This window comes from Callorhinchus milii, unplaced genomic scaffold (genome assembly GCF_018977255.1).
Source record: "Callorhinchus milii isolate IMCB2004 unplaced genomic scaffold, IMCB_Cmil_1.0 Scaffold3, whole genome shotgun sequence".
NCBI classification, from domain to species: Eukaryota; Metazoa; Chordata; class Chondrichthyes; order Chimaeriformes; family Callorhinchidae; genus Callorhinchus; species Callorhinchus milii.
In genome coordinates this window covers 69,251,844-69,279,786 of record NW_024704744.1, presented here as the reverse complement: position 1 = coordinate 69,279,786, position 27,943 = coordinate 69,251,844, and the positions used below count along the sequence as shown (strand labels likewise).

The 27,943-nt window shown below is 39.6% G+C and overlaps 1 protein-coding gene across 1 annotated transcript in view; it reads right to left on the bottom strand.

The window, feature by feature from the left end:
- Positions 1-27,943, bottom strand: part of LOC121848535 (pecanex-like protein 2) — a 120,491-nt gene that overhangs the window by 42,807 nt on the left and 49,741 nt on the right. The window contains exons 15-24 of the mRNA XM_042332957.1: positions 24,553-24,663; positions 22,643-22,734; positions 21,332-21,441; positions 19,555-19,660; positions 17,862-17,954; positions 16,909-17,059; positions 8,282-8,423; positions 6,596-6,773; positions 2,324-2,432; positions 16-145 (exon numbers count right to left, since the gene is read on the bottom strand). Of these exons, the coding sequence (XP_042188891.1) occupies positions 16-145; positions 2,324-2,432; positions 6,596-6,773; positions 8,282-8,423; positions 16,909-17,059; positions 17,862-17,954; positions 19,555-19,660; positions 21,332-21,441; positions 22,643-22,734; positions 24,553-24,663 (1,222 nt within the window). The remainder of the gene's footprint in view (positions 1-15; positions 146-2,323; positions 2,433-6,595; positions 6,774-8,281; positions 8,424-16,908; positions 17,060-17,861; positions 17,955-19,554; positions 19,661-21,331; positions 21,442-22,642; positions 22,735-24,552; positions 24,664-27,943) is intronic.

The following is a 27,943-nucleotide window of genomic DNA, read 5'->3' as shown; positions in this document are numbered from 1 at the left end:
AAGAAGTTTCCTTACTTGTAATTCCTTTCCCAGAACTTTACTGGCCTGACATAGGAAGTGATGAAAATGGCGCTCCCGAGGAATGGGGTAAGAGGAGTGGATAACACAGAAGATACAACAGCCTGCACAAAGAGCATAGCTGAATCTGAAATTGCATCATTAAGGAATCAATTTTGTATTTACAATGGAAGTTATACAGTACAGTACATACATATCAAATTAATCCAGTGCACAGATTTTACAAGTGGGACATGATAAATTGTTAAGTACAAAATATAGAATTAAAATACAGAATCTTGTAATCCATAGAATAAAAAATGTTTACAGCACAGAAGGCCATTCAGCCCATTGTGCCCATGCTGGCTGTTTTTCAGATAATTGTCTGGCTCTCTACCTTGGAGCTGAGCTGAAAAAAATGTCAGAATTGAGTCAACCCTCTCTGGCAGTTGCAGTACTCCAGATCTCTGTTGACGACAGTCCAGCCAACCAGACTTGTGGGCAGAACTTGAAGGGGCAGGCTGGTCTGGGGCAGGGAATAGTTCCACTTGGCTACTGTTAATCCTGCAAGCCAAAACCATAATTAATAGGATAGCCCTAGCTAGACAAACAGTGGGAAGCTTGCCAGACAATGCTCACAGTGGCAATATATGCAAATTTAGCTGGTAAACGCTAGAAGAACCAAGACACACTTTCTGAGGTCCCAAGCTTTGGCAGGAACAGTCAAAAGAGAATTGGTGCCTGTCCTTTTCATGTATACAAAATCTACTATTGGTTTTAAAATGCAAAACAAAAAATTTCAATCGACACTCCAAAATTCCGTTTATGCTGCACCTCTCCGACCTACTATCCCCCTACCTACCTGCCCGTACCCTCCGTTCCTCTGGCTCCGGTCTGCTTCACATCCCCCGCCCCAACCGCCCTACCATCGGTGGCCGGGCCTTCAGCCTCTCAGCCCCGAGGCTCTGGAACCCTATCCCCCAGTGCCTTCGCCGCCTCCTCCCTTTCCTCCTTCAAGGCCGGTCTCAAGACCTTTCTCTTTGACCGTGCCTTCAGCTCCCCTCTCGACTCTCTACCCACTCCTCGCTCCCTCCCTTCCCTCCCCTCACCCTGACCATTTCCCCCTTGCTCGGGTCCTGACCCAACTGTACAGCGCCTTGGGACGTCCACCCGAGGTGAAAGGCGCTCAATAAATGGAATCTTGTTGTTGTAGTTGTCATTGTGGAACCGGCACTCAAAAATAATAATATAACAATAATCCTTGCATTTGATATAGTGCCTTATCACGTCATTGAGAGGTCTCAAAGTGCGTCACAGACTATACTGTGAAGTGCATTAACTGTATATTTTGTGAGCGAAAACGCAGCATCCAATTGTTCACAGTAGTATCCCACAAAGAGTCGTTTGTTTTTATTAAAAGTGGGCATTCATCCCTGTACTCGGATCCGAGGTGGATTTAGCAGACCCTGGATTCCAATCACTGGAATATAAACATAGACACTGTGAATGAATTCAACTTCTACTCCATAAAGACTCTCAGGAACTTTTCAAGGTGAACTTTTCAATGTTAAAAGAGCGGTTGGTGCTTTGGTCAGTTATGTTTGTGCAGAGCTCTCCTCAATCCCTGCTGCAGGAACTATAAATTCAGCAATACATGCACAAACCAGACAAGAGTTCCAAAATACTATTTGGCTCTATTGAGTTATCGCTCTCCTGCAACTTGCCAATTCTGCCACATTTCAACTCACTTTAAAAAGGATTACTGATGTTCACTTTAAATCCTTAATTTAACCATTGATAGATTCCAGACTCCATTGCTTGTTCAGCTGCATCCCACAGTGAAACATCTGCAGCTCCTATTTACAGCTTATCATTTTCACATACAAATTGAATGGAAAAAACCTGAATTCAAAATTCCAGATAAGGTGCTCTTCATTTCCCTCATGCTCTGTCTGCCATCTGTGTAGCAGTTTTACATTTTATTAGTTATGATTAAACAGAATAAATAAATAAATAAATAAACAAACATTGGGCACTGTTGGTGTTTAGGAACAAATAACCTCTATTTTGTTTCCTATCAATTATTGATGTTGTTCATTACTGACACTTCGATGATTATCCACAAAATCTAGATTAAAAAATAGAAAGTGAACAACATAGTAGAACCAAGATACATTATTGATGCTACAATGTGAAAAACGTTTTCTTTGTGGTATGTTAAGCACCATCACTTAGTTCCTTGAATAATAACAGCTTTCCTGCACATACCTCCCAGAAGTCAGACTCACCGGGACAGGGTGCTTTATTATCAGATGGGAAAGGATACGAGGTATAGCAAAGGGCTGTGCGAAAGCATGAAATGCTGAGCCCCATGCGATTTGCCATGGTGCTATGTACGTCAAAACAAACTGGAACTTATGCAGCAAATCCCAGAGCTGCATACATAAAAAGAATATTTGTTAGCATCTCAGCATGACAAACGAACACTGCGAAGATTAGTCTCCGGTAGCATTTTCCCAACAGTCAAAAGCATTTGCAGGTCACATTATTTTCCTCATGAAACATTTGCTGTAGAACTGTTCCCAATTCTGGATTTTTCTGCTTCCCTATCCAACAAAACCATTGAACATGCTATTATCTAACAGAAAAGCTTCTTGTACCTCTTACATCATATAAATACACACTAAACATAATACAGTACTCAAAAGACAGAGGTACAAACAACAGGAGTTCTGTAATCAAAAGGTAAAATAAAAAAAATGAATCTACAATTTATGGAATCATCGGAATATCTCTTAGTTCCTTCATGTGCAAATTCCGTGACTGAGTAAACCTTTTACTTTCTATGAACTCAAATGTTCATCCATTTAATTTCTCCTCACAAATGTAAAGAGACAATGTGCAAATCCCTTGAGTTTTCACTCAGTACTTTTCCACTGTTTTGTGGAGCTTGTGCTGTTTTATTCCAATTCTCTTCCCTCTAATCTCTTTTACAGCTCAATCTGGCAAATTCAGAGTTGTTAAGAAGAAGCCAAAGTAAAACAATAATTTATTGCCTGCTTACTCTTCCTTTACAGATGAGCAATTTATTCTGTTACTCATATAAAGCAGTCTTCACAGTGAAAACGGTTTGAATATATTTTGTACACCGAAGACAATTTCATACAGCGCACCGTGAACATGCATCACTTCAATGAGGGATCAACATATCCCCTCCCAGAACAAATTAATCATCGAAAAATTGGGAATACGTGCTAGATGGAATTGCTTCACTGACTGTTCTGGGATGTTGGTGTCTCCAATGACCAGGCTAAAAACATCCTGTGGTCTCTGCTTCTACTGCCACCAGGAAGCAATTATAGAAATCTACTTCATTTTTTGTATGCAATGTTTCAGTTTCACAATGTAATCACAGTCAAATCTATAAACTAAGAAAGAACTGTAAACGTTGACCCTCATTCAAGAATAATGCAAATGGGAAGTTATGCTTTCATTATTAAAATAGCTTGATTATTTTACAATATGTTTTGACTTTGGCAGAAAGATCTTTCACAATGTGGAAAATAAACATATTTGTGAAAAAGAATATTATGGATACTTGCGTTAGTTTTTATAATTAACTTGTTTTTCCCCACTTAGTGCATAAATATAAGGGGGGAAATAAAGTATGGAATCTGATAATTATCAAATGTGCTGAAAATGTGAGCAACTGGGAATACAAGGTACAAGATTTTACATTAGAGAAGCAGTAACTCCACCACGGATATTATATGGCTGTATGACATCTGTGCCAGAACACTGAGAAGATTCGATTCATTGTCAGCACTTACAATTTTACACCCATCTAAAATCCCATTTATTTTCTAATAGCTCCTGTCTCGTTTTTTTAAAAAAAAATATATCCGTTAATATCATCTAATTTCTCAACTCCCACCTACTGCCAGTTGCACAAGAACATTCAGGCACAGATGTTTACTGCCATTTGCCTGTCACCACGACCAGATGTAACCCTTCACAGAGCAATGGCATGACAATCTCCACAAAACAGCGGCACTGCAAAATGGGAATATGCTTCATAGAGATTTTACTGCACAATATATCATTATTATTTTTTCTTTCCCTCAAATAATCCTCATTTTTCAATGAATCCCTGCAGTTATCAACTCAAATTTACTGAGGGGGGGGGGGGGGGTTGGCATGTAAACTCTAAGGTCTTCAAGATTTAGAGGTACCATTCACATAATTAGGACTGAGCTGAAGAATTATCATCTACAAATTAAGCTTTAATAAGAGTTTTCAGAAGCCAACACCATGCAGTAACCATGACAACTAGAAAACAGTCTCTCTGCACATCTCAGTAATTTAATAACTGCTAATTAGCCCCAGTAACACGTGAATAAGAGCCGCCAAAGCAACATTGGCAAAAAAAATGCCTTGACACAATTCTTAAATCTTTCTGCAGCCAAATTACATAAGAATATTACAATGACTTCAAAACCCTCAAAGTAAATTTTAATGTGTACATCCTTCATTTCTGACCTGATATTTTTATAAAACAGGAATTTTAATTAAATCTGTGGCCAGATGTTTTTGGTGGCCGATACTGACAAAGCAGTCTTTCTGTGTATGTTTTTATTCATGATTGCAGATCGTAATTAAACAAAAACAAAATCCTTCAGAGAGCGTCAGCAGCATCATATTGAATGTTGTATAATTACATGCCGCGATGCTGTCGTTTGATTTGATTGTACTCCACTGACTCTCCCAAACCAGACTGCTTGACAGAACACAAGAAGCATCTGTCTGCTTAGACTGGCAGACAGAAGTACCTGCACACTTCATACGAGTACTGTACATAAGACACTAATTAGTCCTGAATTTCAGAAGGAATATTTTAAGGATACAGTGCAAGTCTATTCTAGTTTTTTTGACAGAAAACCTTTGGTTAAGACTGGCATTTCTAATGAGGATCCAATTGAAGAAATAGTCCAATATCTTCCTCTGCACATTTGATATTAGGTGGAAAGGTGGAAAAAAAAGGCATCAAATCAAACAGCCTGGTAATTCAGAGGTTAAGACATTTGCTTTTCACTGCTGTTGCTAGAGAATCACCCCCTGTGGTAACTGCCAATCAAATTCATCTTGTGTCAGTATCAGAATGACAGGGATATCCTGCAAGGAAGCATATGTCCCCATCCTGAGGTTTTGTGTGTAAAGGGTTATTTATTTAAATAGAAAGATAGTGAGCCTCATGTTTCAGCAAGCGGCAAAATATTTTTGTTAGGTTTGCATTTAAATTCTAATATTTTTGCATTGATTTTCATTTCAATTAGTTTCTGGGCTCCCTGTAGCTCCCACTGAATCCCTAAAGCCATCCCTGAAAACAAAATTCAGAGTGAACATAAGAATGAGCCTCCTGAGTAGATTTCTGCACATGGGCAAGTAGTGCAACCAACGTAGGACCTTTCTGGGGCAAAGAGATACTAGGATATATTGTTTCATGGTTACATACATGAAACAAGAAATTATGTGGTTACATGCTGGAGGGGCAACACAGTAAAAGATAGATGAGAGGAAAAAAAAACTTGGTAAAAACCCAAATTTCACAGTGTTTTTATGTGGTCTACAACCTGAGAAAAACTGGGTTCAACGAGTAGTCATGTGTCACTTCTGTTTATTTCAAGCTTCTTTAGAGGGAAGCCACTCTCCAGGCACTGATGAAGTCTCTTTGCATAGCTTTTAAGTGCCCCCTACTGGATGCTTTGGGTATTCCATGTGGAAAGCCAAACCGCCATTAGTTAAAAGCCCATTAGCCTGTAAGAGCACTCAATTGTCGTCAACAGGAGTATTTGAATGTAGATGAAATGGAAGGAATTACCTTGGGCTAGGAGAATTTCACTCAAGGGACAAATATTATTGACCACCCTTACTATCAAGGGTTGTATATGATTCATATTACTTGGTAGTCATAATCTATTGCAAACTGCATGCAAAACTGTTCAGTCATGTGCCAATAAAGATTAGACCAACATACTAATCAAATTACATTTTTTAAAAATAAATTGAAGTCAAAATTAGGAACCTAAGAGGAGTAGAGGTGCAAAGAGATGTGGGGATTCAGGCTATAAAAAAAAGCCAATGGGGCTTTGGGCGTTATATCTATGCAAATTGTATAGATGCATTCAGGAGGAAGAGGGAGAGAGAGGGAGAGGGCAATTGAAGCGCCTTGGGACGTCCTCTCGACGTGAAAGGCGCTATACAAGTATAATTTTGTATTATATTGTATAAAGGGTATGGGAGGGAGAAAGGAATTGGACAGAGACTCATGTTGAGTATAAATACCAGCACATACTGTTGGCCCGAGTGGCCTGTTTCCGTAATTTGCAGTCTTTGTAAATCTTTGTAAAACACTGTAACTAAGTCAGACACCTGAAATATGCAATAATGTGGCTCCCCTAGTTAACAACAATGAATAATAATATTCTCTTTCACTCCTTCACCTCCATAAAATCATGTACCAGATAAGGGACACAAAACATAATTCTATTGTTATCAATTCAGAATCATCGGGATAACTACAGTAAGTAAAAGCACTTGCCTTGCTGAATAGAATCGACATTAAGAAGAAATCTAGCAAAAATGTCTCGGAGATGTTTCTGTAGTCAAATTGGAAGAAGAGGACAGTGAAGCTCAAAGTGACGTACTGATACGTTGGGTTACAAAAGGAGGAGCGCAGCAGTTTCATTCCGGCCACTGTCATCATCAGAACATCGCAGCTGTAATAAAGAAAAGTAAAACAGTAAGTACTGAGAGTATTAATAAAATGGCTTCTTTTTTTCCAAAGTAACCCTTTTAACAATTAGCACTGAAGAGGCACAGTTTGTAAATTCCAGTAGGTCTGTAGGAATTCATGGTGGTTTGGGCAATGAGGACACCACCTTATTCCCTGCGAGGCACAGCCCTAATTGGAAGAGTGGATTTACCTGGAAAATACTAAGCTGTAAGCATCTAATGATGGTTTAAAATTTAAATATACAGTCAACCCTGGGGGAACCAGACTAATTGAGGGGCAATCCGGTTCAGCTATCTGGATTTTCCAGCTAAGTGTTAATAATAATCCTGACATTAAAAATAAGTATAAATAAGTCCTCCCTAACATTTAAAATGAACAAAAATTAATATTAAATAATAAAATGGACCCAAAAATGGTATAGTTCTGTACTCATCATTGATGTAATCTAACTGTGTTGATGCCTTCAACAAAACCATGCAGTGTCAAACCGGGGCATCAATTGGGCTGGGAGAGTTGGACTGCCGGGAGTTTGAGAACAGACGAGGTGGAGTTTTGACTCGCAGATTTTTTCTTCCCAGACCCGGTCCAGCTAAGTCCAAATTCTGGATACTTTGTAAATCCGGTTAGCCGGTGGGGTTGAATGTATATGAACAGTTCTAAAGTTGCCATTTCTACACACATCACATGCATTTTTAAGATGTTTCTTCCTCATGCAATTGCTGCTTTCAAATTGTATCTGACTGTAAGTTTTAGACTTGTTAACTAAGCTCTTCATTAAATTAGATATTTGTTCTACTATAATATTTGCCTAAAAGGATGCATTTACCTGCACAGCCCTTGTATTATCCTACAATGAGCTTTAAGCCACTCTCAAACTTGCTTCCAAAATGACTCTAACCGAAACCCTCTCCCTTTCAAACTCTTCTACATTTTTGACAATGCTTTCGGTTACCTTCTTCCAACCCCTCTCTCCACCTTGCTTAGTGATCCATACCATCACTGTACGACACTTTACGACGTTCCACTATATGAAATTCACTATATAATTGCAAATTTCTGTTGCATTACAGTCTTTGTAAATAATATTCTGCAAATCCATAATCTCATTGAACAATAAACTGCATCTTGCGTACACTGACAAGTCAGTCAGACAAAATATGCATAGCTACGTTACAATTACAAACAGTTTTGTCAAAATATCTTGTAACTTCTTCTGTACTTTGGTGCCTAATTGTCTAATGCATCAATTAACATGGCAGTCCTAACTTCAGAGTAAAAAGGACATTGTTGTTTGCAAAGTACAAGCAGAACCTGAGAAATGGTTGAAGAAATTAAAAATAGTTTTCAAAACCTCCCCCATCAAAATAAATGGAGAGATTTAGAGTGATTGAGATAGAATATCAGCAGGCACTGACAAAGACCATTGCAGGTTTTATAAAATACTTATTATAAAATATTTAAGATCTATTACTCAAATGCGTAACGACTTACTGTATGCCGAACTTCTTACGACTACTGACAGAGAAAGCATCATTGGTAAGTGCATTGAGTATCACAGCTGGGTAAATAGCATATTTTTCCATGCACAGAAGCCAGACGTAAAGTCTTTCAAACCACATTAACTGGGCAGCATCTGAAAAACACACAGCAAATCATGTACAGAATAATTTATAGCCAGGAATAAATACAAGATATAATTTATTAATAGGGTTCAGATCATGATTAAAAGAGATTGTGAAGCTTCAGCATTTTATAAGTATCACTTGACCCCTAAGATCAGGGTATTAGTCTAAACGATTTGCACATTTTGTTTTTTAACCATTTGTGAATCTTACAGTTGTGGGTCGTTGTCCTGCTCTGGAAGTGAAATAAAATAAGAGACAGCCAAGTATTATCTTTGTAAATTTTTTAAAAATCTTTTAACTTTTAAAAAATATACTTCGTATGTTGGGGCAGGATTGAGTAATGCGGTTTAAAGCTTCAAAGCTTTTAACAAATAGCAATAAACGGTGTTAACTTGGTTCAATTAGTACCATTCTCGCTTCTGTGTCAAAAGGTTGTCAGTTCAATTCTTTGGGTTTAAACAATACTGAGAGGGCATTGAGTTGTCAGAGGTGATGTGCCGTCTTTCGGATGAGATGCTAAACCTTGGTCCTGCCTATTTGTTCAGGTGGACAATAAAGAAGACATAAGAATATTTATAAATATATGGAAATTTCTCCTGGTGTCCTTATCTCAGGTAAGATTAGTCATTTACCCTAAAGCTGTTTGTTTATCGGACTCCTGCATTTGTATGCATAACAATCACGAGAATTGACAGTAATTACCTACAAAGTATTCTGAGGTGTTTTAACTTGCTATAAAAATGCAAGTTCTTTGTGTTCTTAAAAGGTTTGTTTGACCTTTTTGTGAATTCCACCTCTGTAACAATCACTACAAACTGCACTGTTGAAAACCATTGCCTTCAGTAAGAGCCAGCAGCGAGCCTGTAGTCTATTCGTTTTAACTTACTTTGATTAATGGTGCCTGCCTTCCACCTTTCCCACATCATATTCAAGCTTTCTCAGTTTCCTACTTTCCTATCATTTGTACCCAGTTATAGGTTTTATTTCTTTTGTGTGCTTTTTACATAGATAAATGACACCATCTTTAATCTGCTGGTTTGACTCCTAGCTACAGGGCGAAATCTAGAATGGCTTTGCAAGCATTAGCATTAGTGTTGGACAAAGAAGCACAGCGATCAGTGCCCGACACTCACTCGCACAGACTGGCTACAGACACAGTCTCCTCCTTTCCCTCAGCAGTCACATTTGCAAGACCCAGCACAAGGCATGTTTCAAACATTGTAGAATTCTCCAAAGCAGGAACTTGTCGTCCCACACCAAACATTAAATAATTCATTTTCCTGTGTACTGTATTTGGCGACAGGACAGGAAGCCAGGCTCTGCATGAACTGCAGTAGGATTGAAACAATAAAATAGCAGCTCTGGGGCCATGTCAGTCATCTCTCCAGTCTTTCCTGCTGTCACTGTACATATAAATTTTACAAAACATTGCTTTGAGCCATTTTGCTCGACAGTTTCAATTTAACAACGTAATAATAATTTCAAACCTTTATTAGACATTTAAATTTAATGTACTAATTTCAAATCAATGTTGCTAATTTAAATTGCAATGAGCCTACATATTAAAAACATCAAAACTACAAACTACCACTTACACCAGGGGCTTCAAACTGGCAGGCTGCAGAGCTGCTGTACTGGGGGAGGGAGGGTTGGGGAAAATCGGCATTTACTCCTCCACAAGTTCCTATCCAGACCTCTCTGGGTCGTGGTAAAAATCCAATGATGGTGATAAGAGAACCCTGTACGAATATTATTGTGAAGTTTCTGTCTCAGTGCATGCAGAAACACAGCCCAAATTGGCCCAGCCTATCTCACTCATGTTATATTTGATTTGTGATGTGATACAAAACATGCAGTGTAAAAATAAACAATACGGGGTTGAACCAGAGTGACTTGCTTTGGAGTCCACTGTGTCGAGCAGTTGGAGGAGGTAGCCTCAGAACTATAGAGTGAAAGAGCAAGGGAACAGGCCAGTTGGCCCAATTTACTGTAATGCAATACACAACAACAAATTTACATTTGTATAGCGTCTTTCACATCAGGAGGACATCCCAAGGTGCTGGACAGTCAGGGTTTCGGACCCGAGCTGGGGGTCAAGATTGTGGAGGGTGGAGGGCAGGGGGGGAAGGAGGGTGTCCGAAGGCACAGTCGAAGGAGGGTCTTGAGACAGGTCTTGAAGGTGGCAAGGGAGGGGGCGAGGCGGAAAGACTAGGGGGTTGGAGTTCCAGAGAGTGGGGGCAGAATGGCCGAAGGCTTGCCCGCTAATGATGGGGAGGGTGAGGTGGGTACGTGAAGCAGGCCGAAGCCCGTTGAGCAGAGGGAGTGGGCAGGTTGGTAGTGGGTTAGGAGGTCTCAGAGGTAGGCTGGATATGGATATGGTTAGCTTTGAAAGCGAGGACCAGGATCATGAACTGTATCCTCTGTCTGTGTGAATCTAGTGGAGTCGGGCAAGGATGGGGTTGACAGGGTCACGAAGCCTGGTGCGGGAGAGGACACGGGCTGCAGAGGATGATCTGGACATGGGATGATCTGCAGCCTATGTGGGGGGAGGAGTTAGGGAGACTGACAAGCAGGGAGTTTGTGTAGTTGAGCCTGGATGTTATGAAAGCGTGTATGAGGGTCTCGGCGGCCTGTGGTGTGAGACAGTGGTGGAGCTGGGCGATATTGCGGAGGTGGGGGAACGCAGAGTATGTCATGGCACGGATGTGGGGTAGAAAGGACAGTTGAGGGTCAAACAAAGCACCATGGTTCTGGACTGACTCATTGAGGTAGAGTGTGCATCCTTAGATGGTGATGCTGTCAATGCCTGAGGTGTGGAGGTGCTGACGGGTTCACTTAGGGTGGACGCAAATCAATGGTAATTCCATTTCCTTTGGGTCCTTGCACACACTCAGGAGTCCACTGTGCAATGCGGGAATGTTCAGGGATTTTTCTTTAAAGTTGTTGAAGAGTTGGTCGCATGAACTCCTCCCTCAAAAAATGGAGTACAGTAGTTGGCTATCAATGGATCTGATATATAGCCTGAAAAAATTCCATTCTGAAAATAAAAATATAAAAAGGATATAGGAAACAGACATGGGAGTGGGACTAAGCAGTTAGCTCTTGCAGATATCTGGCACAGACATGACAGGTCAAATGGCCTGTGCTGAGAAAATTCGATGTTGTTCAGTGATATAAACAAAGGGAGTTTCTTCCAGTGTCCTAGCCAACAATCTCCCAGGGTAAAACTGATCATTCACTTCATGATGATTCATTGGTCATTGCTACGCATAATTCACCTACAAAATGTAGTCACTCCAATCTACAGTCAATCCTGTGAACTGCTTTGAGATATTTCCATGATGTGTTAAGGCACGATATCAAATCCAAGAATTATTATGATTATAAACACATCATAAGAAAGACCTCAAGGCTAGCTTGTGAGGGAACCTTCGTAGAGTAGGGATGCTATCCTAGGTTGAAGCTAAGGATTATTATTGTGGAGGAGTAGAAGGGGTTCCAGTAAGTACCCCACTATACGATACAACACTGGGAACACTTCTTGTTGGCATTGGGTACCAGTAATGGGAAAATATCCAGTTTTTAGCACTAACAGCAAATCTCTTATGAACATAAATCCTTAGCAGGAAATTAAAATGAAGTGTTTGTGGTTTTCAATTTTGTGGTCACAAAATCCCTCACTAACTTACTCTTGAAACAGTAACAACAAATTGCATTTGTAGAGCACCTTTTATGTCAGGAGGACATCCCAAGATGCTGGACAGTCGAGGGTTTGCACCCAAGTCAGAGGTTGGATTCGGGAGGGAAGATGACTGAAAGCGCGGTCAAATAGGAAGATCTTGAGATGGACCTTGAAGGAGGCAAAGGAAGAGGTTAGGTGAAGGGACACAGGATGGAGTTCCAGAGAGCGGGAGCAGATAGGCTGAAAGCCCAACCACCAATGGTGGGACGGGCAGGGCAGAGGACGTGAAGCAGGCCAAAGATGTCGACAATGTCGAAGGCAGCACAGAGGTCAAGAAGGACAAGGAGACAGAGAGAAGAGCCCTGGTAATAGATGGCGAGAATATTATGGGTGACTTTGACCAGCACAGTCTCAGGACTTTGGACAGCGGGGAAACCAGATTGTAGGAAGACGAAAAAACAACTCATATCAGTACCTCCAAATCTGCTTCCCCCACCTCACACAAATCCTTTTATTTCACCATTCTCAGTGCAAGGTAGTTCAATCTGAGCAAGGTAGTTGCTTCTTTCTGAGAACACCTATTCTGAGTTCAAGGATGTGCTCCCTGTTATAATCTGTACATTTGATACATCACCTTTCACATCAGGAGGATGTCTCAAAGCAACTCCAGGATTGATTGTAAAGTGACTGTGCATTTCACAAGCAAACTGGCAACAATTTGTGCACATAGAGATGTCCCATGAACAGCCATGAAATGAGTAACCAATTTTATTTGGGGGACTGTTGGCCAAGACACCGGGATAAACTCCCTTCTCTTTTCAAATATTTCCCTGAGATTGTTAACATCCACCACAATGGGCAGACGGACTTCGGTTTGACATCTCATCTGAAAGAAAGCACTTCCGACAATGCAGCAGATTGGAAGGTCATTCTAGACTGAGTTCAACATGGGGCTTAAACCCTCAGCCTTCTGAATCAAAGGTGAGATTCCTAGGAAATGATCCAGGCTGACACCTTGTAAATGTTGTAACAATGCTAAATAGATTAGGATTCAGTTTATTTCTGCCCTTTAAGATGTTGAATGCATCAATAATATCCCCTGAGAGTATTCTCTCCTATAGTGCAAACATTTCCAGCTTCCTTAGTATTCTCCTAGCACTGTATCAAATACAAGGTTATAACAAGAAGCACATCCTTGAGCTCAGAAGAAAGGAGGGAAGCAGACAGTTCAGATTAGCTCTGCTGTCAAATTCCAGACAAACAATTCAATTGGACTTTTTTTTAACCATCTCCAGTGTCTGGAAAGTTCCTATTGTAATAGTGACTAGCACACTACACAAGTTCAGCATCATGTTTATAGCTTATGTACTATGTTGTACTTTAAGTCCCCCAAAAAACACGAACAAGAGACTTTTTAAAAAAAACTAGGTGCTTTATCAGAGGATATTTTAAACATAATAAGCACTATAATTGCTGTTATCTCACTTTATTTTTACCTTTTTTACATCTGTGACAAACTAACCATGTGATTCTCCTAGAAAAGTATAAAAGGTGTTGGTGATGTCTTCCCTCTGGGCTTAAACAATTTGCAGCTCATTACAAGGAAAAGTGCAAGCCTAGTATAGACTAGCATAGTCTTAAAGTCAGAGCCACAACAATTAGAATTGAGGTTAGGAGGCATTTCTTTACAATGTTTGTAAAGATCTGGAGTGCTTACCGACAAAGCAGTGAATCAAGAGGAATGTTTAAAAGAAACATGGATACTTGGATAGTGTATGGCCAAAAGGCAGAGCTTTGGGATTAAAAAATATACCCAGTTTCCACCATAATAAAATAAAACTAGCAACTTGCACGTATATAGTGCCCTTCATGTGACGAGTGTCTTGGAACGTTAACAGTGGTGTGGAATGACGCTGAATTGGAAAGAGAGGAGAGGTGACTGAAGACAACCGGTTAAATGGCAGCACAGGCTCAATGGGCTGAATGGCCTCCTCCTGCTCCTACAAATTAAAACTAGGATACGGATGAAGTCATTTCTGATGAAAATTGGCTCAAAAAGGATATCTAATTTGAGTTTGTCACAAATGCATTCAAATAAATAATTCCATTGCACCGTCTTCTTTAGAAACATTTTAGCATATCTTTTTCAGTTCCACAGATCAGAGATTAATTACATGCATGTTAATGCTCCAGGTGATGTAGTACTTTAATTTAAGCCTCATTTCACATTCACAGCAACGACTGTGTATGGAGATTTTAATTTTCTATTATTGTCTGGATGCTTAAGCAAATTAAATTCCACTCTAAATGAACCGCAAAATTCCAATTTAACTGTACAAGGTTGTAATGTAAGCACTCCAGAGGCTGTCGGCCAATCATTTCACACATTATTTTCACTGATCAGCTCATCATTATCACTTTGGAATAAACCAATAAGTGCATTAGTACAGCTTCTCAGAAAATAGAAAGATCCTATTACCATTTAAAATGTGGGCACATAGTTTACCACCAGATTCTTTTGTACACGCATACAAAATTGCATAGTGGCACGAAGCATTCCCACCCCCCGCCCACTCTCAGATTTTGTAAAGCGCTTTGAGATGTTGCTTTGTGGAAGGTGCTCCATAGGTGCAAATTGTTCATATTCACTTGTCCGCTCCCTCCGCTTAGTGGGCTCTAGCCTGCTCCACGTCCCCCATCTGGCCCGTCCCGCCATCGGCAGTCGGGCCTCCAGCCTCTCTATCCCCACATTTTGGAACTCCAGCCAGTCCCTCCCTTGCCTCCTGCAAGGCACGTCTAAAAGCACTCCTCTTCGACCGCGCCTTCAGTCACCCTCCTACCCCTACTCTCCTTCCTTCCACTCCTCCTGATCCCAACCCCCTGCTCGGGCCCAAATCCCTTACTGTCCAGCACCTTGGAATGTCCTCTCGACGTGAAATGCACAATACAAATGTAATTTGTTGTTGTTGATTTCTAATGACAGTTTTGGGTCAGCCAGGTGCCAGACACATGTGAAAACCCATCATCACGCTTAAGAGTATCCAAACCAGACAGTTGCATTTATGCCACTTACAAGCGTTCAGGGGCACTACCCAGTGTGAAGGGTGCTATGTACATGTAAACTGTTGTTGTTGTTACACGTGGAAATTGTTGTATCTGGAATGGAATGTGACTCTTCCTGGAGGGACACATCCTGATTACCCAATTCCAGAGAGTATTAGGTGCTGGCTAGAAGGAACCCAAGGCTTGGGGGATCCCAGAGGGCGCCTTCTTATCAGAATGCAAAAAAAGCTAATAAACTGTAGTTCAAAGGGAAGCACCACAGGCCATCAGTAACAGATAAGACATTTCTATATTCATTGTCCATTACAAAATCAAAACTTAATCTGTGTCTGTTTTGGGCAGCAGAATAAAGGTATCCTGAATCACATGCTGAAAATGCAAGCAAAGCACTTGCTTTGACTGGTAAATGAGCACAGGACAAGTAACTGCTGATGTTAGTGGAAGAAAATGACCTGAATCAGCCACCTGAAGTGAGGCTCCACAAGAGAGAGGCTTGCGGTATAGTGTTAAAGGAATATCAAGAGGTACAGATAATTTCCTGCTTTTAGCAGTGATTTGACACCAAACATTGATGAAATTATACCAATTTCTGAACGATCCGCATTGCTGTGCTGTTCAATAGAAAAACATGCAGATCCTCTGGTCCTTTTGTCCAACAATTACTATTTGAAAATTGTCCAAATTGTTTGAATTAGTTTGTCTTTTATAGTTTTATTTCTGGGAAATCCTCCCGACATGAAAGGCGCGATATAAATGTAAATTTGTACTGGTGCCGTTAAATTAAAATTCCTGATCACGGTATACAAAATAAGAGAAACTCTTAATGAACATGTCATTTGTTTTCATACTTACTGCTGTACTTTTTGGAGCTGCCAAAGATGGTCACCGTTCCCTGGACAAAAGGGTGGATAAGTAAGTACACTTTTATCTGCAGGTGAGTACACTTTTGCGTACATGGTTGGTACACAAAAGTGGCCTAGTGTGAATGACTTGCTGAGTCTAGTCTCTCTTGCTCCCTGTGGGATAAATCGCTCCAAAAATTAGTGCCTCCACTGAATAGAACAGATGAGGTTGCTAATTCACGTGTGGAACAGTTGAAGTGCACTGCAGCATTATATAAACTAAAGATTGAGAAAGGTCTACATTAAAATCTATATATGGTCTCCATTAAAGTCTATATACGGTCTATATGGTCTCCATTTCCTGGACAAAAGGATGGACAAGTGAGTACACTTTTATGGACAAGTGAGTACACTTTTATGGACAAGTAGGTACACTTTTCTGTACCTGGTTGGTACACAAAAGTGGCCTAGTGTGAATGACTTGCTGAGTCTCTCTTGCTCCCTGTGGGATAAATCGCTCCAAAAATTAGTGCTTCCACTGAATAGAACAGATAAGATTGCTAATTCATGTGGAACACTTGAAGTGCACTGCAGTATTATATAAACTAAAGAATGAGAAAAGTCTACATGAAAGGAAGCACAAATATAGTACAGAATGAATCTGTGCCTGGCACACATTTAGACTGCATTAACATTTCCCCGATATAATCCTTATATAGATTGAAATTGTTTCACCTTTGATCATCGATTTTCATTTCAAAGCTATTATTGGACACATTATAATTAGACATTTTCCACTGAGAGACATTTCTTGCAGAAAAAATGTGATCTTTTCAACAAAAAATCTATGTTTGCTCTGATACAAAAGGACATTTGTATTGCAATAACCATTCATCTGGTACTAACCTCTGACTTCAAACTCTCTGTATTCCTTAGTTTCAAGAAAAGGGTGTGAAAAACAAAACCATGGAACTTGTGTTCGGAGCCGAGGAAGTAGATAATGAGTCAAGAATCCTATTGTCCCAGCCAAAGCATACAGCACAATACCAAGAAATGGCTGAAATAAAAAAAGATTCTGAGTTAGATAAAAGATGGGATTGCCGGAATATGTTAAAAGCAGTTCATCTGCAATACAATATTAATGTCTTTCAGTGTTAATGATCGCAGCAAACTCAAATTATTTCAGGGTTTTATAACTCAGATTAAGAAAGGAATTTCTGTGTCAGCTCGAATACTTGGATTCAATTTTTATCAAAGTCTCTGAGCTGAAAAGGCAGTGCTCTGGGCCACCCAGTCCCTGAAAATAATAATAATAATATTATTACAAAGATGATTTTGCCAATTATTCACTTGGTTTATTGAAAAATTAAAAAATCCAGAGTAAAACAGCAATAATTTACACTTACTTTTTTATAAACTTATTCCAAACCTTTTTTGAAATCATCTCTCAATTGACAAGTAATTCTTCTAAGAACTGTTTGGTTAACATCTTGCAGTTCTATAGTACACAAATAAGCCTCAAAGCAAGATCATCAAAAAACAGAAAACCTTCCGAAGCAAACATTATCAAATAAATACCAAAACTTTTCACAGCTTTCTTTTGTTTGCAGGTTGACAAACTTAGCAACAGAAATTTTCACCTCCTGCTTGAAGGCAGCAGTGGAGATGGTGACGACAGATACTTCAAATAAGTACCAAGCTCATTAAAATGCTCGCTACACATGCTTGGTTCAAAGGATTTCAACAGCTCTTTATATTTTGTAAAAGCACGAAACGACAACAAATATTTCCACAAAAAGCAATGTTCTTTAATCTACTCCCAGTGTTAAGAAACTGAATAAATCACGAAAAATACGTACCTCCAATGAAAGGAAAACTGTGGTTGCGCTGATCGCAAAGGTTAGAAGACTAATTACTGAGCACATGATAAGATCAGACTTCAAGACTTCTTTCTGCAAAAATGTACAGAGCACAGTACATGCATGATGCTGATAAGGAACACCATTCAAAAGGCAGTAAATTGAACACAGTGTATGTTTAATAATTTCAAGCACAAGGAAACAAAAATCACATTTCAGGTTAACCTATTTAAGGGGTCATTGTTACTTCAGAATAATCTCAAATTAGAATATCAAATTTGATGCAAGAGTTATTGTTCACAAATGAAGCCATATTCAACTTATTTACAAATTAGCCCAAATTACCAGAACAATTATTGGGTTCTGTGCTCTTATGTGAATTGTCTCATCAGATTTTAGCTGCTTGGTGAATTCAATGTGAATTGCCTTAATAGATTTCAGCAGCTTAGTGTCTTATCATTAGTTGATGGATTTTACTATTTGTAGGAACTCATGCAGTTCAAAGAACTCTATCACCAATTTGCAGAGGACTAAATGAAGGTCCCGAAAAGAAGTAGCTGAAAAATAACCTGACAAATTTCAAATCTTGCTTGACCAGAATGGTGTCAAATATAATTGCCAGATCTTCCTAAATGCTGGGCAGGATCTTTGATATGAGGGAAAAATATACATAAATAACCTCCAGTTAATAATCGCACACTCTTTAGCTGATTCCATTGCATTTTGATCAATTTATTTCATTAAAATTCCTTTAGTGCCCACAATATTTACCCTTTTCGGTGGTTGAATCTCTAAACCTTGATCTCATTCGTTGAAGCAATGACATTTCTTTTACTTCCTCAAAACTGTTTATTCCTCTAATGTCTAGCCAACATCTACTTACTTTCAGTGGCTCCTGATCACATTCTTGGCCTCACTAATTCCTCTGATCTCTGAGAAATTTTCATTTCAACATTCCCAATTATTCTTCAAGTATCCAGGTTTCTGAATATTTATATTCTCTTCAGTAACTTATCTCTTTAAAGCTCAGGCCCACTTAATGCTTGAATACAGCTGCCATATGTATGCAGACTCTGCAAGCAATTAATCATACTCCTGGACAGCACAAAAGGAAAACTTGTTGTCTGACTGGTAGCCTTTCCCTCATTTCTGGCTCCATCTTCTCTCTGTCACAATTTTTCCTTGCCATTGTTTTAATCAATACAACTGTTGTCATTGCTTCTCTGAACATTCTTCTCTTGTTTCGCTCAAGTTGTAAACATGTTGTACTGTACACCGTTCCTCCTTGATGCATCTTCATTCCATTGCAAAAAAAAACTCTCACCACACTATTTCTAACTCATTTTCTCCCAAGACCTCAAGCCTTTGGAACTCATATACTTAACTGCTCTCGCAATGAAAAAGTGATATGTGGTATTGCTGAGCTTAAACAGGTGAGATGCATAATTGACAAAATCACAGTGTAGAATAAGAGAAAACAATGATTTTTTCAATTGTATGCAATATTTGCTCAAATATCATTCATCTCATAACTAATAAGAAATTATTTGCCCAAATAATGCAGAACTAAAAAGAAACTGAACACAAACAACTAACTCCACAAAGACAGTAAATATAATTTCATATAAAAATGAACACATTTTATACAATTACTCCCAAAACAATCCAGCACAAAAAAATAATAGACACGTACCACTGAATTCCTCAGCTTTTCAGGAAGTGCATCCTTGTTTTCTAATAAAGGATGTTCCGGATTCCTGGCTTTCAATTCATTGAACAGTTTAGTGTGAATTAGAGATCTAGAGTTGAAATGAAACACTCAGTTACATAACAGCATATGAATAGAAATGGTGATTTTTTGGCTTCATCTAGTGTTCACAGTATAAATATAACCAATATATGCCGTTTTACTTTGATGGCAATACTGCATGGCTTTGTGTGTGTGAGCGCTCTGAGACGCCGCCCGGCGTGGAGGGCGCTATATAAGTGCAAGTTGTTGTTTTTCTTCTTGTCTACTCTGAGCCAGCACTTCTCGGTAGTACAGCACACTTGCCACTGACTCAGCTGGCTTCCTGTGCTGAAAGGTGGTCAATGTTTGAGTGGTCACTTCACACACAATGCGCACCTGCAAGCTATACGCAAAAAATGTCATTGACATCACTTCATGTGTGCATGGCTCTGAGATTCTGGATACCCAAACGACTGCGTTACAATCGGGTTGACTTACATATATATACAGCATGCAGAGCAAGAACACATGTGTAGGTTTAATTACTAAAGCGTACATCAATCTGTCCTTCCACATCGTCTCCTGTGCTAGTCTGCCTCAGATGGTTTTATTCTTTCTTTTGGGGCAAGGTGGGTTCAAGCCCCAAGTTCGGACTTGAACTGTTTATCTAGGCCAGTGATGGCCGACCTTTATATTCAGCCAACAAAATAAGTGTTCTTGATTGAATACTTCTTGATTTATCCCATAAATCAACAAATATTCAAACAAGAAAAACCTGAAAACGCACTGCAATCCAACACAGAACCTAGACTGTTCGGGGGGGCAGATCTTGACATCCCAGGGGGTCTCTCCAATAGTGCAACTCTCCCAGTAGTGTCAGGCTGGACATGAGGCTTGAACCCACAACCCTGACTCAGAGGAGAGAATCCTACCAAATGAGGGAGGCTACCACCTAAATTGCTAATGGGGTGGCAAAGAGATGCAAAAAAATCAATGACCCATTCAGTTTTCTTGATGTTTTAGACTGGGAATGCAACTAAGCTTGTCAACTAATATTTGTTCTGTGTGGAATATTTCATTTTTCAATAATTTCCTACCATGTTATTCTAGCTGGAAATGGAGAAGCATCTCTTTAATGTGTCAAAAATTTATTTTTTCCCTTCAGAGTTGACAATCCACTGAAGAAGAATTAACTGTTTCCTGGACTGTTTATTTCTGGACTGTTATTAAATGCCATTTTCAGAAACCCTTGTTTGAGCATACAGTCAAGGCTTTAAGTAGAGATCAGTGCGAGTCTAGACCATTGCCGATAACATGGGTGACACTCCACTGCTCAAATGAAAGCCACATATTTTGAGGTAATAAAACAATGGTAACACATGATATTGTTATCCAACACAGGGCAGATGAATATTTCACTCACGGTCTTGATGGCAAGTTGAGAATTAAATTGTTTATTAATAAGAAAGTTCAAAAGCAATATAAAAGGATAAAATATGCAGCCTGTGAAACTGTAGCAGTACTTTTGGTAGTGACTATAACTCAGGGAGCTTGTCAGAAGAAATCAGATTAGCTCATTCAGTGCGCACTGGCACTGTGATGCCATGTGTCAGTCTGAATCTTCTCTGCATGGTTGATGTAGTGACATTTTTGCAGGACCCTGGACTGCACTTTTACTGCAGTTCTGGCATCATTAGCAATAATAACCTCAAATGATTATTACTGAATACTGCATACTTACAGCAATACTGTTGGATCACTGCTTTGTCTGCTCAGGTGATAAGAAATGGCAACTAACAGTCCACAATAGGCAGAAAATAGCACTGGAATATGTTGAGCATCCCACGGTCCCTGTAATACAGGAGAAAGAAAATCTTAATTCATTTAATTCAATATCCAACACCAACAGGTTTTATACTGTTTAGTAAGCCAAGTTTGGTGCCCAATCTAGTGATTTATTCTTCCCACATGTCCCCATCCACTGATACATGCATAAAAAATTGTCACCATCAATCATGCTGTGAACGGGATAACATATACTGCCATCGCTTGCTCTTCTCAAACAAACAAAAATATCTTGAGAATCCACCGTATCAGAAAAACGTCAGTGACAAAAATTATTTCAGTCACAAAATACACAGGGTCTTTTTGAGACAGTCGCATCATTCCAACTCCAGCCTCAGACTGACAAAAGTAACACTAAGCAAAGGTGCAGATATCATATGATATATCCTTAGCTTTCCATTACACTTAATTTCAACATTCAAGTTCCACAAGTGCTCTCCTAATCGATGATTGTGTGAATGCAGTCCAACCCATTTGTTACAGCGCAGTTCAGTGTACTGGGGCTTGGGACGTCCTCCCGCCATGAAAGGCGCTGTACGAGTGTACTGTGGATTCAGATATAAAGTGGACCCACAGAAGGCTGAAGGGCATTGATACTTCCTGCTTCCAGCGCTGGCTGGCTTCCCGCATGTAGCGAGCAGACGCAGTGGAGTTCAGTTATGTCAGTGACATCCCAACAACCACCAAAAATAATCAGGATGAGTTGCTGCCAATCAGTTCATTTTGTTTGCACAACGACCAGGCGTAGTGAGGTATTGTGGTGTCAGCAACACCCCTGACAACTTCAGAAGTGCTGATAAACATCTGCACTACAACCCACTCCATTATAATGTGGAGCCTCAATTTATGGATCCCAAATATAATGTTACATAAGGGCTAAACTCTCTACTGATCCATCAAATCCCCTGGTTTATGATGAGTTAATCTTTTTATCTTCTTTCAGATACTTGCTTTGGTACACAGCATTTTCCGTTTTTGTATAAACAGTCAACACTTAATTCATCAGTTCTTAGTCTATGACAATGAGATTTTGTGTATATTTCTTGCACAGAACTTTTAGTACAGCTGTTTGGTTAAAATAAAATCTAGAACATGTCATCTTACAGCCGTATCTTCAGACTGGCTGAGGAATATTACTGATCCCATTCATTATTTGTTGGTACTTTTAAGAATAAGTTAAGAATTAAATTCAGACTTATCACCTTACCTTTACTGCACCAAAACATAATACATATAGCAGAACCACAGCAAGTAAACTGCGGGAAAAGCTATACAGTGATGAGATTAAGCCCGTGGCAGCTGAAAAACACAAGTGTTTCAGAATATTCATTTTTAGTTTCATTAATTTCTTCACAGCCACCAATCTCCATGCACCCACCTCCAGTCAACCAGAGATTGAAGTTTCTCCAGAGGCCTCATTTCTCCATGTGCTGAATAGTAGCAATGTGAGCGGGAAGCTTGCCAGGTAGTGCCCTCGAAAGCACTGCAATTTTATTGCATTGTAGGCTGACCTTCTCAAGCAATCCCCCCTCCATATTCTCTGGCTGAACGAGTTTCAGATTTGAAGTGACAAACAAAACAGATTTTTTGTTTGGTTAAATGAGTATCCCGGAATTCCATGAGCATATTTAAGAGTATCCAAACCAGACTCAAAGTTGAACATATGTATGTCACTTATGTCAGGAATGGAATGTGCACTCTATCTCTGGAGGACACATCCTGCTTACCTAATCCTGGAGATATTAGGTGCAAGGTGGTGTGATCCAAGGAGTGTATGTTGGGGTACTGCTGCTGTTTAACCAGCCAAAACCATCTAGCTTGCAATCGAGAGCACTGCCTGGCAGGCTTCCTGCTGCTTGTCTGTCTTAGACCACCCTACTCATTATGGTTTTGGCTTGCAGTGATAAAGGAGCCGAATGGGCATAATCCTCGACCGTTCAAAGTTCTGCCAATGAGCCAGGCTGGCCGGTCAGTCATCAGAGTGTCTTGGAGTACTGCAAACCCACCTGGCTCAGAAACCAGACGACCAAGACCAGCGGAGAGGTTTGACTCAATTCCGACACACCTTGGCCAAGCATGTCACCTTGAAGCCAGCTCAGCTCCAAGGAGATTCCGCTTACCCTCCCCTTTCCCCCAGGGGTGGGTTGGGAGGAAATGAGGGTAAGCAGAATCTCCTTGGAGCTGAGCTGATGGGACCTGAAGCAAAGAGACAGTGACTTTATTTACTGTCTGTTTCCCAAGGACTGCCCTAACCTCTCACACAAGAGTGTTAATTTGTTCATAACCGGACATAATCACAACACTATGCAACATTCATTCCGTACATCAGTTATAGCACATTGCAAAAGCTGAAAGGATTTCTCTAAATGTTAATTATTTACATTCTCTTGGCACTAAAAAGTGTTGAGAGAACTATTGTCGGTTGGCCGTGTAATCTGCTAAGAGGTATAGAGAGGACAGCACCAACACAATAAAGCACTCATTAGCATAGCTTGTCACTCCAAAACCACGCCAGGATCTGGTGCTGTCATTCAAACAAAGCACTGAGCCTGGGTAATTCTTAACTCCCTTCAAATAGCCACAGTGTATGTGGCAGTTTCTGTTCGGTCATTTGATTTGGCTTGTCTTCTGTTTTGAGTTAGTTTAGTCATTGTTTTTGATCACGTTCCAGTCCGTATTTACTTGCTAACGCACGTTTCTAGCTTTTGCCTTCATTGCCCATTTAATTGAATGACAACAAGAGCTGAAGTGAAGCACCATTGCAGGTAGGTGATAGCAGCCAAAACACAACAGGATACACATATGGATGAATAAATACAGGACTTTTTACTGAACAGCCACTGACACAACATCTATCTTTGTTGAGATCAAGTTCACCACACAAGATGATGGGTGCGAGTGTGTAACACTGGATCCACATCCATCAAAATGTGACACATGCTGCCTTTCAGCCAGGTTTTAATCGTGTGCAAGCAATTCGATGTTAACGCAAAAGTACTCATAGAAGTTATAGTCACATACCTAAATAATTGTCTACCCAGTAAGTATGACTGAGTCCCTTACATTGTTTAATTTAGTCCTAAAAAAAAAGCAAAATGAAAACTTGTGAATACATACCAGAACCTCCGAATATGTGTATGTCTATTTGTTCCAGAAAATACGTGACGAAAGTATTGATTTGTGGAAGAAGACCCAGAAGGAAAATCACAGGGAAGCAGTGCATGAAGCCTGCAACAACAGGAATGAAACCAGTAAGAGGCAGTAAATGTCACTCTTGTATCACACACAGCAACACGATTCTTTACAAACACTAAGCCTATCTCAGCTTGTTGATGAACATGCAACCAAAATACAAATAATACTAATAATACTTGCATTTGATATAGTGCCTTATCACGTCTTTGAAACGTCTCAAAGTGCAGCTTTGCTGCTTTGGAACGTTTCCAATGTATTCTCATTAGTTCTATTCGTGTCAGCCTGACTCTGTTGGTAGGATTCCCCTCTGGATCAGACTATTAAGAGTTCAATCCCCACACTGGGGCTTAAGTTCATTCTAATGCAGTACTGAAGAAGTGCTGCATTATCAGAGATGCAGTTCTTTAGATCAGACGTTAAACATTATACAGTTAATGTCCCCTTTGACATTAAATATCCTATGACACTCTTAGTGAGACGTTGCTTTAAGTAAAATGGCAGACACTTTTGACAATAAAGTCACTACACTTGACAATAATTACTGCAAAACTCTTCTGAGATATTTCAACATATGCTATAAATACAACATATGCTATAAATACAATGCTATAAAAGCAAGTTCTTTCTTTCTGCATAAAATTTCAAGGGTAAATATAGCATTTAGCATATTACTGAAATAAGAGCAGATAGCTCCAGTGAAGGGGGAATGGGGGAAGAAAGAGAGAGAGATAATACAAAAAAGAGAGATAGAGAGAGAAAAAGAAAGCGATAACTTGATATGAACACAACAGGAATAATGAACTCCTTCCGTGCTGAAATTTGTGTGAATCTATACTAAGATACTTTGCAATTGTGTACTTAAATTACACCAGAGAGATTTGGCTAGATACAAGGCATTGTTGTGGCACTTCAATTCACAAATACACTCTCACTGGAAAAAGGCAATTAAGCTACTGAAATTGAGGGTGTAAATTCAAATCAAATAATCTCAAGAAAAATAAAAAGGCACGTAGGTATGGTTGCATAGTCCATTAAAGATGCCTGGTGCTACAAAACTCTGAATGTTGGCAATCTGAAATGGAAATTGTCTGAAGTCAAGCTGCCCATAACATGGGACATTCCACTTCTGCAGATTTTTTAAACATAAATTTAGTACCTTTAGAGCTTCTGATATTCGGTTTTAACCGATAAACCCCGATTAAAAAAAATATTAAAAAAAAATCAGTGTTCATTCAATACAAACACAGGAAAAAGCCGTCCTAACGCAACTCTGATGTGAGATATTTTCTCTCGCTCGCTCTACTGATCTAGCAACTGCTCATGCGTTGCAGTCAGATGCCTGCAGACAACATCTGAGGTGCATACACTGCTTTTAGAACATGCTCACTTCAATCTCATGAAGCATTTAAATCTTGGAGGTGCAAACAGAGTTCGAAATATAATCTGGGTATTACTCCTGAAATGGACATCAAGGATTGCAATATTGAAGCTCTCCTGATTTATAGAATAGTGGGTAAGGCATCAGCTAATGTAGCACTAACCAATGTAGCACTAACCAATACAGACAAGAAGATCACAAGTTCAATTTACAGTCTGTGGTTGGAGCTTCTGTCAGCCTGGGCAACAATTGGTCTTTGCATCTCGAGGCTAGAGATGGGTAATTAGCCAGGAGACTTGCTCTTACTCTGTCCCTTGTCCCTTCTGCTGAAAAGGGGGCATTTGTGGGTGTCAGCTGGCAACATGCCTGGAAAAGTTTGTATTAAAACAAAATTTGACTCAAATGGAAATGTTAAAAGTTAATTATCTACGTAAATTAGACTTCCACAACTTTGTCCATAATGTCATTCGGTTCAATTGCTTCATCTCCAACTATTTTATTATGGATTTGAAACATGTAGAATAATGGGAAATCAAAATCCCAAAATAGGTTCCAATTCAACACCAGGGAAAACAACATCTTTCTCAAAATGAGGCAAGCTTATAAAGTGAAAGCTGTATAAAGGTCACAAGGCCGCTTGTCAATATCAGTTAATGTTATATTAATATCAGTTAATACCAGTTCGTGGAGCATCTGCCTGAATGTGAATGAGTAGACTCAATTTTCCTCAGCTTCCAGTCAGTGCGATGAACAGAAAGAGGAGTGAATCATAAATCACACTTCTTCCTTATAATAATGATACTACTGGAAGTTACAATAAATCATTTCCCTTCCAGCAGTACCTAACTAAAATGCATTGTAATCTCCATCAGAAAGTATAAGGCAGAAACCTTCAAAATTAAATTCTCGCCTCTTCAGGACAAACATCTTATATACACCACTTTGAGGCTTGAGTTCAAAATCTAGGCTAACACTTCAATGCAATGGTGGGGGAGAACTGCATTGTCATAGGTGCCATCCTTCAGATGTTCAACAAGGTCCTACCGGCCTGTTCAGGTGGATGTTAAAGATCACAATATTTGAAAAGAGAAGGAAGCTTTTCACATTGATCTAGCCAACGATCCTCCACATAAAATTGGTCATTCACCTCATGGCTGTTTTGTGGGACATTGCAGTTCGCAATCAGCACAACTCAGGGATTGAATTGTTCCTTCAAATTAACTGCATTTTCAATCAACATAGCTTATTTTTTGTCTCTTACTGTTTTGTGGCAGGCACACTGAGAACGCTAGAGCTCATGTGATGGATGTGAAAGGGCAACAAGCGGAACAGTGATATAGTGTGTGTGTGATCACATGACAGCCCATAATCCATCAAGAGTTTCACTCTCCCCACCCCAACAGTAGATAACCAGAAATACCAAAATACACAACATATCACCATGAAGGCCTGAGAAATGTGCATGATGTCTGCTGTGAATCCTTTAAAAACATAGCAGTCAGGAGTTTGTGTCCAAAGTAAACATTTGCATACATTTAATGTAAGACGTTTTGTACAGCCAGGGAAATCCTGTACCTGCCCAATAATGTAATATTCCCACAGAATAAGCAAAATAAGGTGGTAAATGAACAAAAATCAGCTAAGCATGTTAATGCAGTTCTTACTTTTGGAGATTTTAACCTACTGAGCAATGTTGGAGCAACTGGAAGTCCTCTGGGTGGGAGGGGGCAGAGACAAGATTAACAATGTGCTGAGGAGGAAACAATAATAATAATCCTTCCACTTACTATAGTGCTTTATTATGTTACTGAAACAAAAAAAACAAGAATTTTGTGATAACTGTAAAATCTAGTGACTGTATATTTGTAGGTAAACATGTCAGCCTGGCTCAGTTGGTTGACTCAGTTCTGAGTCAGAAGACTGTGGGGTCAAGCC